We start from the raw sequence: 12,937 nt of genomic DNA, 5'->3' as shown, positions 1-12,937 counted from the left end.
CCAAGGTCCTCCTGACTCCAGGCCTGGTGCTCTATCCCCTAAGCCACAGAGTACCCACACATCTGTCATATATATCATATCATATATCATTATAGTCAGTGAAACTAAAGGAATCAATGTTGCATAATGAGTACCCACACATCTACTTTTATATCACATTGATGAATCCAGTGTCCATTTGAGAGTAAGACCTAGACAATTTCTCATAGCTAGGGATCCTCACTACCTAATGCAAGGTTAAGTGAACATAAGGGTTATCTGAGAGATAAATGATCAGTTGGTCACAGAAGAAGTATGAAGGAGAAAGGATGAAGGTTGACTGGCTGGTGGGCTGGGTTAGTATACACACAGGAGAAGGCAAGGAAAGATGGTCTCCAGCAAGATGGGTGGATTCTGTGGATTCTTGGGAGGACGTAGGCAAAGATTATACACGGTATGAAGCTGTCATAGATCCATGTGAATATGGGAGCCATTTCCATAGAGCAGAGATGCCATTATTTTTTTAAAATATTGTGATAATTGCATAACTGTTCATTTGTAATCCTATGTGTTTTTGCATACTGTACTGAGAGGGGCTCTAAAAGGATCTACCACGCTACAAAGAGGTCCATGACAACAACGACAAACATTTCTTTAAGTTTAAGAAACTTGGCAACAGAATTGTAAAATTCTGGGCAATGCTAGAAACAGAAAGACTCAAAAGTTCAAATCAGGCCTGAGACAATTCCTGGCTAGATAACTCTGAGTAAGTCACTTAACCTGCTACAGTTTCCTCAACAGTAAAATGGGGATGATGATAACATCCACCTCCAATAGCTCTTGTGAGGAGATAACATTTGTGAAGTGCTTAGCACACAGTACTGCTTAATATCTCCACTTTTGAAAGTAAGGAACTGAGGCTCAGATCTATAAAATGACTTGTTCATGGTCAAATAACTAGTGAGCACTAACTAGAGTCAAGAGTCAAACCTTGGTCTCCTAAACTCCAAATCTAATGAGTTTTCCCGAGAGCAAACACATGTACTAGCTTAGCACCCAACACAGAACACTGCATATACTAAATGTTGGGGAAATGCTTGCATTTGATCACCTGGGCCATGGATTTGAATACCATCATTGGCAATAGTCAGCTGCAAGACCCAAGTGGTCACTGCCTGTCTGTTGGCCTCATTTTCCACTTCTGTTAAATGAGAAGTCAGGTGAGTTGAATGTCCTTCTAGTTCATATGCTATACAAAACCAAAAACACCAACATTATAGGTTCAAAACAGAAAAGGCTCCTACAGGTCATTTTTGCTGAGAAGCCCAAAGAGAGGGAATAATTTGCTCCAGGTCCCATGGGTCCCACGTCCAAATTTGGTTCTCCTTCAACATGCCCCAAGTCACAAGGGACTCCCAATCACACAGACTTGAACCTAAGATCCAGGAAGGGAGGGGCCCAGCACAAATGAAAACAAAATCCAGAGAAGACTTAGCAAGGCCTGGCACTTCCCAGGGCCACGTTGCCATGAGCTCCGCATCCAGATCCATCATCACCATTTCTCTGACTTTCCCTGAGCTCAGGCCCTTTGGCTCCTGTGCTGGAATCAGGAAAGCTACCAGCCTGCCTGCCAACATCCCCCAGCAGACAGATGTTCATTTTCCCTTCTCACAGAGACAGAGAAGTGACTGAAAATAGGTACAAGGAGATGGGCCCTGCCAGCCTGCCACCCTCAGCAACAAGGTAGGCCAACATTTGGCAAGTTCAGCCTGGCTTTCAGCAGATTCCCAGCCAGGGGCCAGACGGACCGGGGAGGAGCTGCCCCAGTCAAAACAGGGAGAGGTTCAATCAGTCGGCAGAACATTCTGTTTTTGGAGACTTTGGTGTTCTGGGAAAAGAGCCTGGTGCTGCCAGGAGGTAGGAACTGAGGAGGGAAGGCAGATCATTTGAACAGCAAACCCTCAGGTTGACTCCTTTCTGGGTTTAATTTCCTCCTCTACTCTGCCAGCAGTCCTATTTCATCTCCCCCACCTGGGATCTTACTTCAAAGATAAAAGAGTTTAGAGATTTAAAGCTAGAAGGAAATCTTAAACGTCATCAAGTCCAACATTTTACAGATGTGGAAACTGAGGCACAGAGGGATTAAAATAACTTGCACAGAGTTGTCCTAAAACTTCAGGTCCCTGTACTTTAGAGTCAAAAGACTCAAAATGTCAATGCTAAAAGGATCGTATATGAAAAATGTCCCTCATTTTATAGTCAGTGAAACTAAAGGAATCAATGTTGCATAATGAGTTAATTATAGAACAGAACCTGGGTGTGTGGGTCTCCCCTACTCTTCCAAAGGTCCTTTGCCCCTGACAATGCCTCTATAACAGCCCCAAACTCCCTCAGCCGGCCCTGGCACCCCAACTGAAACCCATCAGATCACACAGTGTCCTGTGGGGCTCACCTGGATTTCCTCTTGCAGTAGACCAGAAGGTTGTCAAACAGGAAAAAGGCTCGTTCCTGGATGTTGCCAGCAGAGATTTTTAACAAGGTTCCCTGAAGGAGGAGTTGGGTGCAGATATCTGTGAGATTAGAGCCCTGGGGGGAAAAGAAGACATTATAGGTGATTGCCCCAAAATCTGGGTTAATCTCATAAAAGAACCATAATCTCTGACAACAATCTCTCTGTGACCTGAACACACCCCAAGTGTTGAAAGTAAATAACAGCAATAATGGCAGCAAAGAGATCAGCACCATCGGGTTATAAAGAACTTCTCTTACTATCAAATAAATTGACCAACTTATTTAAAAATGGTGACAGTTTCAAAGTGGAAGCCAAGCAGTAACCAGCCATTGAATAAATATGTGAGGGAGACTACATAAACTTTTACCAAACTTGGCAATATTATAGATTGAAATCTGTAATAAAATTTGGTTTTTCTACAAAATCACTAACAATAATAAATTCAAAACTATGAGAATTGGGCCTAGATCTAGGCTGCTAAAGTAACTAGTTCCCTGAAGGCAGAGGCTTTTTGCTTTTGGTTCCTAGAACATTAGTGCCTAACACATACCTACTGAAAGGAAGGATGATTTCACTGGATTCCAGGAAGAGAGGTAGCTAGGTAAATCAGTGGATATGGCTACCCAATACAATATTTTTAAATGGTGTCCAACTCTATGTGATCTCATTTGGGATTCCTGGCAAAGTGGGGAGCTGCTAGGTAGGTCGGTGGATAGTGAACCAGACCTAGAGATAGGCAGTCATGGATTCAAATCTGGCTTCATATATTCTCTAGCTATATGACCTTGGGCAAGTCACTTAACCCCTACTGTCTAGCCCTTACCACTCTTCTGCCTTGGAATCGATATTTATTATTGATTCTATGATGGAAAGTAAATATTGATTGTAAGACAAAAGGTAAGAATTTCTAAATTAAAACTAAAGATAACTTTTTTAAAGTTTTAATCCTGTAATAACTATTTCTATCTTATAGAAGAGAAAATAGAAAGTAACAATACCTAACAGCTTAGACTTAAAATACTGTTTCCTTCACAAACAACATTGTGAGGTAGGTAACCATCATTCTCCTCATTTTATAAATTAAGAAAATAGAGAGTTACATGTATTTTCCAAGGTCATGAAGCTCTTCAGCATCATAGCTGGGAAATTAAACCCAAGGTTTCTGATTTGTACTCTTTCTGCTGGGGAAGTAAAGTCACCTCACAACCCTTCGTTCACTGAATCACTGAAGATCGATCAATTAATCAGCAAGTATTTATTATGTAACAAATATTGTGCAGGGAGCTGGGGGTACACAGACAAAACTGAAATCCCTGACATGAAGGTACTTCCCTTTCTTTGGAGAAAACAATATAAATAAACAAATGAAATCTATCCTAAACCTCTCATTTTACAGATGACAAAATTAAGGTCCAAAATAGGACAATAAGTTTGGGAGTAGAAACTCTATGAACTCAAGTTCAAGGATCCCTAGCAGATCTGCACAAGAATGGTTTCAGATAGGAGAGGGAATGTGAAGTGGGGACAGCAGGAGGAGAAATGGGAAGGGAGAGGGGAAAGGTTTGAGATAACTCATTCCTGTTTTTGGACAGCTCTACCTTCTGAACCAAAATCTACTTCCTGGAACACTCCCACAATGCTCCCGGTCTAGCCCAGAGTGAAGCAGAAACCAAAAGTCTCTTCAACATGATGGCTTTTAAGTAAGGTCCTTCACACTGTTTCTCTTTGTCTCTAGATTGTAAACACCCTTCATTCTTTCATCCAGTGGTTTCGATATTCCTTCCTGCTCTAGGCACTGTAAGCTTTAGGTCACCAAAAGACCTCCCGTATTTCAACACAGAATTGGACATGACAAAGGACAGGCAGGTGTGGGGCAATAGCCAACTGGGCCTGAAGCCAGAAAGCCCAACTGACCCCAAACCCAATCGGAGTCACTAAATCTCTGTGGCTCAGAAGGCACACTGGAATAGATAAGGAAAATCAGCATTTGTTTTTTGGTAGAGCCTCTCTGCAATTGATTTAAGTCATGCCATGGATGAAAGATAAAGGGATATGGGAAGCCTTTCTCTGCATGTACCAATCAATAAACATGTATTAAGACCCGACCACCAGAGATTCAAAAAGAGGCAAAAAAGCCCAATCCTTGCCCTCCAGGAGCTTACCGTCTAGCAGGGTTAATAATTGGGAAAGGGCTCAATGATCAGATTGTAAAGTACTTCACATAGTGCCTTGGCAATAAGAAGCATTACATAAACATTAGCTATTATTATCATTATTATTATAAGTAAAGCATTCCAAAAAAAAAAAAACAAGGCCATAAGAGCATAAGTAATAATAAACAGTGAGGAGACCAATCTCCGTGGAAGTCAGTCAATTTATCTAGCTAGAAAAGTAAGTTAGGACCAGACTATGGAGGGCTAAGTTTTGTTGTGTAAGAATTAAGCAAGTCAGTGACACGTGGAAAGCAGAATCTGAAGAAGGTTAAACTGACAGCCAGAGCAGGACGGACTGGAGAGGGGAAGAGACATGATGTAGTCTCCGTCTGAAAATAGGAAGAGGGGACGTTGTCTGTGGTCGTCTCCCCTCCCCAACTGTTTACATAACTTAAAGGGAAGTCTCTTTACCAGGGTGACCTGCTGATTGGACTATTCCTAGAAAAAGAGAACTGATTTTAAAGGCAAGAAATCATATCCTCAGCTCACTGCCAATTGTTGCTTGCCAAGTGCTGGAGAACTTCTCATTAGAGACAGCAGGATCAACTCCAGCCAAGAACACCAGAGTCAGAGAATCAGTAGACCTGAAAGGGTCCTGGGAGGCCATCCTACCCCCACCATCACTTGTCAGCAGCCACTGAATGCCTCTGGTCCATTTGCCAAGCTCCGAATCAGCTAGACCCCAGCCTGGGAACAGAGCACTGCTAAGCCAAGGGCTCTGGGCCTGGGGGTGGCCATTCACAATTTTGGAGGCCTATTAAAATCGCCAAATGCACTAGCATTGAATAGGAGGATGTGTGGTTGTTACCAGATCCACAGGTAACATGCCCGTGGCTTTCCCTTAAGATGGTTTCTTCCTCACTAAAAGAACCAGAAGCTCTGTGAGGGCAGGGACCATGTAGGGTCTGAAATGTTCACAAAAAAACAGGAGGAAGAAGTGGAAACAGCACTAGATCTAAACCAAAGCCAATTCAAATCCCAGACATGAAGAGTCATCTTCCCTGGAGGTAAATGGTCTCAAATGGCTCCCAATTCTAAATATGATCACCCTCTTTTTTTAATCACAAAATGCATATCTAAAGGATATGGAGAGCAGGTTTACCTAAAATTAAAAATGTGTGCATATGTAAGAAGTCAGATTTTTAAGTAGCCCTTATTTCCATCTTTCTATCCCCTGTCCCAACCAGAACAATGTATCCTAAGAAACTATATCCCCTACCCTGACACTAGCATCAATAGGTATTCAGTAAATCATAGGATGAGATAGAATTATATGGCTGGAAAAGGACTTAGAAAACATATAATCCAAATCTCCTATTTCACAGTTAAAAGAACAGAGAGGAAATAACTCACCCAAGGTCACTCAAGACAGTTACCTAACAGTGTTAAGATTAGCCCTCGGGTCTCCTGATGGCCAGTTGATTACCCTTCCCATGCCAGACAAATTTATTCCAAGTCTAACATAATACCCTCACATGAGAACGGTAAAGCATAGAGAGGTCAAAATTCCAGGACCAGAAAAAGGGAACTGGTAAGGGCCCATTATCAATGTTCCAAAGCTTTGTGTCTAAGGATAATATGATATAGTTATAAGCATACTGGACTGGGAAGTTTTACACTTAGCTCTGCCACTAATTAATTCTGTGGGCATTGCTAAGGCACTTCTGCTCTGTACCTTACTTTACTACTCTGTAAAATGAGGCAATTGGACTAGATAAAAGATCTCTTCCAGCTAATTTAGCAAAAAGGGCAAGTCAGCCTATTTCACAGAGGCTCCCTGCTACCTCCAAGATTAAATACAAACTTCCTAGGTCTAACTTGAACCTACCTATTTCACACTACTGCCACTGAAGTCCATTTAATTCCAACAAAATCAATTATTAACTTTTTCATTTTCCATCAGTTGCTCTGCCTCATTTCAACCCCAGACATTGTGCTTTCCCACAGGATAAACTAAAATCTCATTCTCACAGACAAGTTTAGCAGGGTGCTTGGCACCTAGGAGGTGTTTAATAAATGTTTATTGATTTATTGACTCCTCCTATTTTGTTTTTCCCTGTTTCCATATATTTTCCATATATATTTATGTTCTAAGACTAGAACATAAACTCTCCACTTGGGGCCTTTCAAAGTTCCTCTCTTCCTTTCAGGTTTAACTTGGGCCCCAGCTTCTCCAGGAGGCCTTACCTGAGCCCTCTCACCCAGCTGCATTAATTTTCCTCCAACACTTTACCTCTCTTCTTAATAAAGAAGGCAGCTAGATGACACAGTGGATAGAGTGCTAGTTCTTAGAGTTAGGAAGAATCAAATCTGGCCTCGTGAGTTATATGAACCTGGGCAAATTACTTAATTCTACTTGCCTCAGTTTCTTCATCTGTCAAATGAACTGAAGAAGGAAATCACAAACCACTCCAGTATCTTGGCCAAGAAAACTCCAATATGGACATGAAGAATCAGACACAACTAAAAAGAAATGTTATATATCCCACCTCTACCCATGAGGAGTCCCCAGAAAGGAACTGTGAATTTTTTTCTCTGTTTTCATCTGGTTTTCCAGGACTCAGCACATTCTCTAGTAAACTGTAAATGAAAATTATGGGCAGCTAAGTGGCCAGTGAACGAAACCAGATCTCAAGTCAGGAGTTTCCTCATCTATAAAATAGGGATGGTAATATTACTTACTTCCTAGGACTATGGACGATCAAAAACTTTTAAAGAACTTAAGAGGAAGGACTGGGGATTGGAGGACCTGGTTATTCAAATCCCTATACACTTCCTGGCTATGTGACCCTGGGCAAGTCATTTAACCCTGTTTGTCTACACCTTGCTTGTCCTTCTGTTTTAGAGATTACTAGGACAAAAAAGTAACAGTAAAAGATTTAAAAGAGGGAAAAAAGTAATTGCTTAATTTAAATCTGATGAAAGCAGAACATTTGATGCATGAAAAACAAAAACACTAAAATAGGAAAGAAGAGGTTCAAGCCAAATTCTTGTGTAATCCTGGGCAAGTCACTTCCTCCTCCGTGCTTCAGCCTCATCCTCGGAACAGTACAATGAAAGAGAGAATAATCTCTCATCTCCCTTCTGGCTAACATGTTCTGATTCGAAGATTCCATGATAAACTCTGAGGAAATGGGGTGCAGCGGAAAAAGCAATGGATGGAGCAGAGAATGTGGATTCAAGTCCTGCCTCTGACACTCCTGACTCTGGATTTTCATCTCCCTGTGTCCTCAATGGTTGGATTAGAAGGCCTGAGATCCCTTCTAGCTCTGATCCTGCACCAAGACTACGTTTTGATTTTTTTTCAAACAGACTGGGGAGAGAAGTTTATTTTCTTTGGCTATGACTTAATGGTCAAGCAAACAGCCCAGGGGCAGGAAAGAGAGCTTGTGATGTTCCTCATGTCAGGAGTCTGCCCCAGCTTCCTCTCTCACTGCCCTCGATGGTTTTTGAAGCTGACGCTGACTGAGAGGTGTCTGGCAAGATCTGAAGTGGCCTGGCCTCCACAATATGTTGCTGGAAGAATTGGGCTGTTCTCTGATCTCCAGCCACAGGCTCTAAGAGAAAGTAAGCATTCTCAGAAAAGCAGTGTAGGGACTCCTGATACAATGCCCCAGGCCTATAGCTACCCATCCCAGACTGAGGATATTTCTCTGCACAGTAGACTACTCTAATAACATGGAAAAAAAAATATTGTCTGGAAAACATTGATTTTTCAATATTACTTACTCAACAGAATTGTCTGATAGGAATAGAGTTGGTGATTTGTAAAATATCTGAAGATAGCAAGGAATTGACCTTATTTTCTTCTCTACTCTCTCCCTAGATGGCTCAATGGATAGACTGCCAGGCCTGGAGTGAGGAAGACTTATCTACCTCATTTCAAATATTGTCTTAGACATTTAGTAGCTATATGACCCTGTGCAAGTCACTTCATCATGTGTCTCAGTTTCCACATCTATAAATCAAGCTGGATAGGAAACCACTCCAGTGGTTTTGCCAAGAAAAACCCACTGAGGTCAAGAGTCATAACTGAAATGATAAAATATTCTCTATTGCAGCCCAACTAGACTATTCACTGTTCCCCTTTCTCATCCTGCCCATGCCATATCCCCATTCCTTTGCTTTCACTGTTCTCCTTGTCTTCTGTTGAAATGCTTCCGGAACTTCAAGACCTAACTCTAACTAATTTCATGTCAGACACAACTGAACAACAAGAATATTTGAGATTAGCCTAAATCTGAGGGCAAGAACTAGTTTTTTGCCTTTTGTTGTATCCCCAGAAATTACCACAAAGTGTGGCACATAGTAGGAGCTTAATAAAGACTTATTGATTGACTAAGATTTGAGGACAATAGCACTTCTCACTCCTACACACAACACTCAGTACAGGACGGGACAAGATTTAATCATGAAGCAAAAGTAAGCTCAAAACAAACTAAAGTGCCCTCAGAAGGCAGACTCCTTCCCGCTTGAGTTCCTAGATCCTCTCCCCCAAATCCAAGTGAAGACTTGTCCCACTACCTCCCATCCTTCAATGTGGGACTGCAGCTGTTCCAGAGCCTCCAGTTTTTCCATCTGCCTCTTGGTCTCATTGATATTGGTGCAGACAGTCTTCATGGCTTGCAAGGCACTCTGGACGGCAGGATGGTCAGGGTGCTTTCCTGGAGTCCTCTTTGCCAGTTCCTGAAGCACAGAAAAAGATTCTCAAGTTACCCATTTTATCTTCAACCTATCCAGTCCTCATGGAGTTTCCAGTCCAGCTGAGTCAATGATGGAATGTTAGAACTATAAAGAGACCTTACTTGAAGTACTGAAAGTCAGCTGGAAGGGCATCCCGTGGAATAACTTTCCTTTTAAGTCTAAGAGTCTATGTGCTATGATATAAAGGTCCCTCACAGCATCAAATTCAAGATGCTACGTATGGTGTATTTCAATAAGCCATGAGGACTCACAGAGAGACTTTGAACAGAGGGCAGTCCAGAGAAGCAGGGTAATAGTGGTGGTGTGCTAGTTTGATAACTCCAGAGTCAGTCTCAGTACATCCCTGATTACAGGTTCCCTTCACACACAAAGGCTGGTCACAAAAGAAGCACAATCTGCATGAAGGAGCAAAGTGCTGCCAATGAGACATATGAGGCATACATATAGGATGCAACAAATAAAGAGTATTGAGCCTGGAGTCAGGAAGAGTTCAAATATAGCCTCAGATACTTTCTTGCTATGTGACTTGATCCCAATTCCCCAGCCCTTAAAGCTCTTATGGCTTAGAACCAAAGGTTTAAAGGGCTGGTTTGTTTAAGTTCTAAGGACCAAGAATGACATATTCATTTTTACCTTTACTTTTTTCAAAGCAATCAACCATCATTCAAGAAATAGCACAGAAAAAAATATTCATCATCTAACATAGGGACAAACATAACTTCACCAGTTTCTATGTGCATTGGACAATTTAGACTTCATGATAGTTGAGTTTTCTTTAGATCATGGCCTAGTTTCTTAAATATTTTTATTATTAAATAACTTTAATATATGATTGGTTTCCTCTGTAACCCTATGTACTTTATTTCATGAATTTAAAAATATTATCCTGAAATTGACTGTCAATTGCAGGGAGTAGAAAAAAATGAATCATGTAGCCATGACAATAACAAAAAAAAATTCTCCCCAATCAATAAATAAATGTTATCATGAAATGGGATCTATAAGATTCACCAGACTACCAAAGGGGTTCGTGACACAGAGAAAGTTAAACTATTTAGATACTTAAGTTGATTCATCACAATGATATACTGGTCTTATGATTCTTTCCATAAAAACAACTCAAAATGTTTTGCTTTGGAAAATTCAGAAAATCCCTGTAATTCTGCCCAGGCTAAAGCTTTATGACCACATCTGAAGGCCACATTTTACTTCAATTCTGTTGTGAACATTTCCAATGGTCTTCAGCCAGAAGCTAGGAAACCTTAACTAGGCCTGACAAGATTTAGTTACTGATTATGAAGTGTCCCTCAAGACCCCTGGGAGAAAAAAAAACTGAGTGCCTGCTCTGTCAAACAAAAAAGCGTGAAGGACCGAAAGGACACACCTAGGAAACAGTGAAGGAACAGTAAAAGAAGTGCTTAACTGTAGCATCAGGCAAAAGGGATGCTGATGGTAAGAAGTGAGTATGTTGCTAACAGCAATAAGAGGCCCAAGATGGTCGGTCAACTTTGGCTATCAATAAATACCAAATATACTTCTTATTTAAAATGACAGTTAATTAATATAGTCTTTTGTTAAAATGGCATTTGATAGTTCATGAAGTGACTGCCATCTCATTTGGTCCTCAGAACACCCTGGGAGGACTGCTTGGGAATGGGGGAACCCAGAGAAGAACTGGCTTCAAATCCCATCTCAAATACGTACTAACAGTGTAAGCTTAGGCAAATCACTTAATTTCTCTGTACCACGAGGGGATTCACAATAAACATGTAAGGGGAAACAGTTATTAAAGACTTAAGACATCTAACTTGACAGTGAAGCAAACAGGTTCTCATTAGAGAGATATGCAAAGGAATTGGCAGTTTATTTTATCATGCATTCAAAGGCAACAAGACATGTGAAACTGCAATGTTGATGAGAAGCATTTGGAAAGAAAACATGTGGTTCATGGAGGACATCTGTTGTCAAAGATGAAAAGGGGATTTGTAATTAAATTAACAGATACCTTGACTAAATTAAAACACAGCTCCAAAATTCTGACCTATGTAATCAAGTTTTTGAGGAAGAAAAAAGTGGGAAATGGATAAAAGAACAGATATCAATTTAAGGAAATTAACCCAATGTAAATCACTCACCAGAAAAAAGAAGATCCAAAGCAGTCTAGAAACCACATCAGTCAACAAATATTTGAGCTCCTTGCCAAGAAGAAAAATGACAGCCAAAGACTATGTTGCTTTCGACTATAAACTTGTTTATCGATGCTTACGGAAGAGATTGGTGAAGATTACAAGCAGTAGTGACCAAGAAGTGGGTAGGGGAAAGTTAAAGAAAATCTGATGAGACAGCCAAATAAGCCTGATCGTCCCCAAAACTGGAATAAAGTAAAACTGAAAAGTCAAAAATAGACGAATAGTTCCTGATGTGGTCATGGAAGTTTAAATCAGTCAATTTTAAGCAGAATCATCAATAAAATAGAGGGAAATAAACTATAATGAGTTTGGAAAGAAAGAGCTAGATTATGAAGGGGCGAGGGGAATGGTAGGTGGCTCGGTAGATAATTGATGACAATCAAAGAAAACCAAATCAAGCAAAAGATAGAAAGATTAAATGCTGTGTGGGACCGGAAAGGAGCAGGGCGGTATTTAGCTAGATGGCTTAGTGACCTGGAGAAGTGATGTCACTTGGGTTCAAATTTGGCCTCAAAAACTTCCAAATAGACTTGAAGCAGGAAGATCAGTTAGATGACTATGGCCTGATTAGCAATGTAGCTATGTGAGTAGAGAGAAGGGGGTGTATAATAATATAGTAAAAAAGGAAAAACCCTTAGGATGTGGGAAGACTTGCTTGAAATAAAGTAAAATGAAGTTGACAGAACCAAGAAAACAATTTATAATATTAAAAAATCTGAAAAACTGATCAACATTATGATCAAACATTATTCCAAAGGGCTAATGATGAAGAATGCCATCCCATATCTTGACTGAGCTGATATAAATAAATAAAATGAGATGCATGTTTTTGGAATTACTACATGAATATTTCTTTTGGTTTATGTTTAAAAAGTTTTCTTTCCCCTTTTTATTTGGTTAGGAGGTAGGAAGAAGATAAAATTATAATTGAATTTTTTAAATATATTGTGGAAAAGGAGCTAAGCTAAAGCCCTCTTTTGGGGAAATACCCACAGTAGGTATGACATGGTTGAAGAACCAGTCTGAGGAGAGATACATTTAGGAGAAGCAGAAAAGTGTATAATTAGAATTTGAACCCCAGGACTCTAAATCCCAGCTTCCCATGTTCCTTCTCACTTTGTGTCCTTACATTTTGGAGATAAAAGTTTGTGTGTGACCCCACCTTACTCTCTTTTCATGCAAACATGGGATTACTTTCTTCACTCAGGCTCTTACCTTTGTCCTTTTATTTCTTCTACTTCAAGTGATTATTGATAAATCTTATAAAATATAATATTTGGAGATATTGGATATTAATTTAAATCTTACAAAAGAATGATGTCACAAAACCCATAGAGGAA

General features: G+C 40.3%; 1 protein-coding gene across 1 annotated transcript in view; it reads right to left on the bottom strand.

Annotated features, from left to right (window-relative positions):
• PREX1 (phosphatidylinositol-3,4,5-trisphosphate dependent Rac exchange factor 1) overlaps positions 1-12,937 on the bottom strand; it is a 210,830-nt gene that overhangs the window by 87,492 nt on the left and 110,401 nt on the right. The window contains exons 6-7 of the mRNA XM_056812969.1: positions 9,229-9,390; positions 2,432-2,565 (exon numbers count right to left, since the gene is read on the bottom strand). Of these exons, the coding sequence (XP_056668947.1) occupies positions 2,432-2,565; positions 9,229-9,390 (296 nt within the window). The remainder of the gene's footprint in view (positions 1-2,431; positions 2,566-9,228; positions 9,391-12,937) is intronic.

Source organism: Monodelphis domestica, chromosome 1 (genome assembly GCF_027887165.1).
Source record: "Monodelphis domestica isolate mMonDom1 chromosome 1, mMonDom1.pri, whole genome shotgun sequence".
Lineage (NCBI taxonomy): Eukaryota > Metazoa > Chordata > Mammalia > Didelphimorphia > Didelphidae > Monodelphis > Monodelphis domestica.
This window is presented reverse-complemented; position numbering and strand designations above follow the sequence as displayed.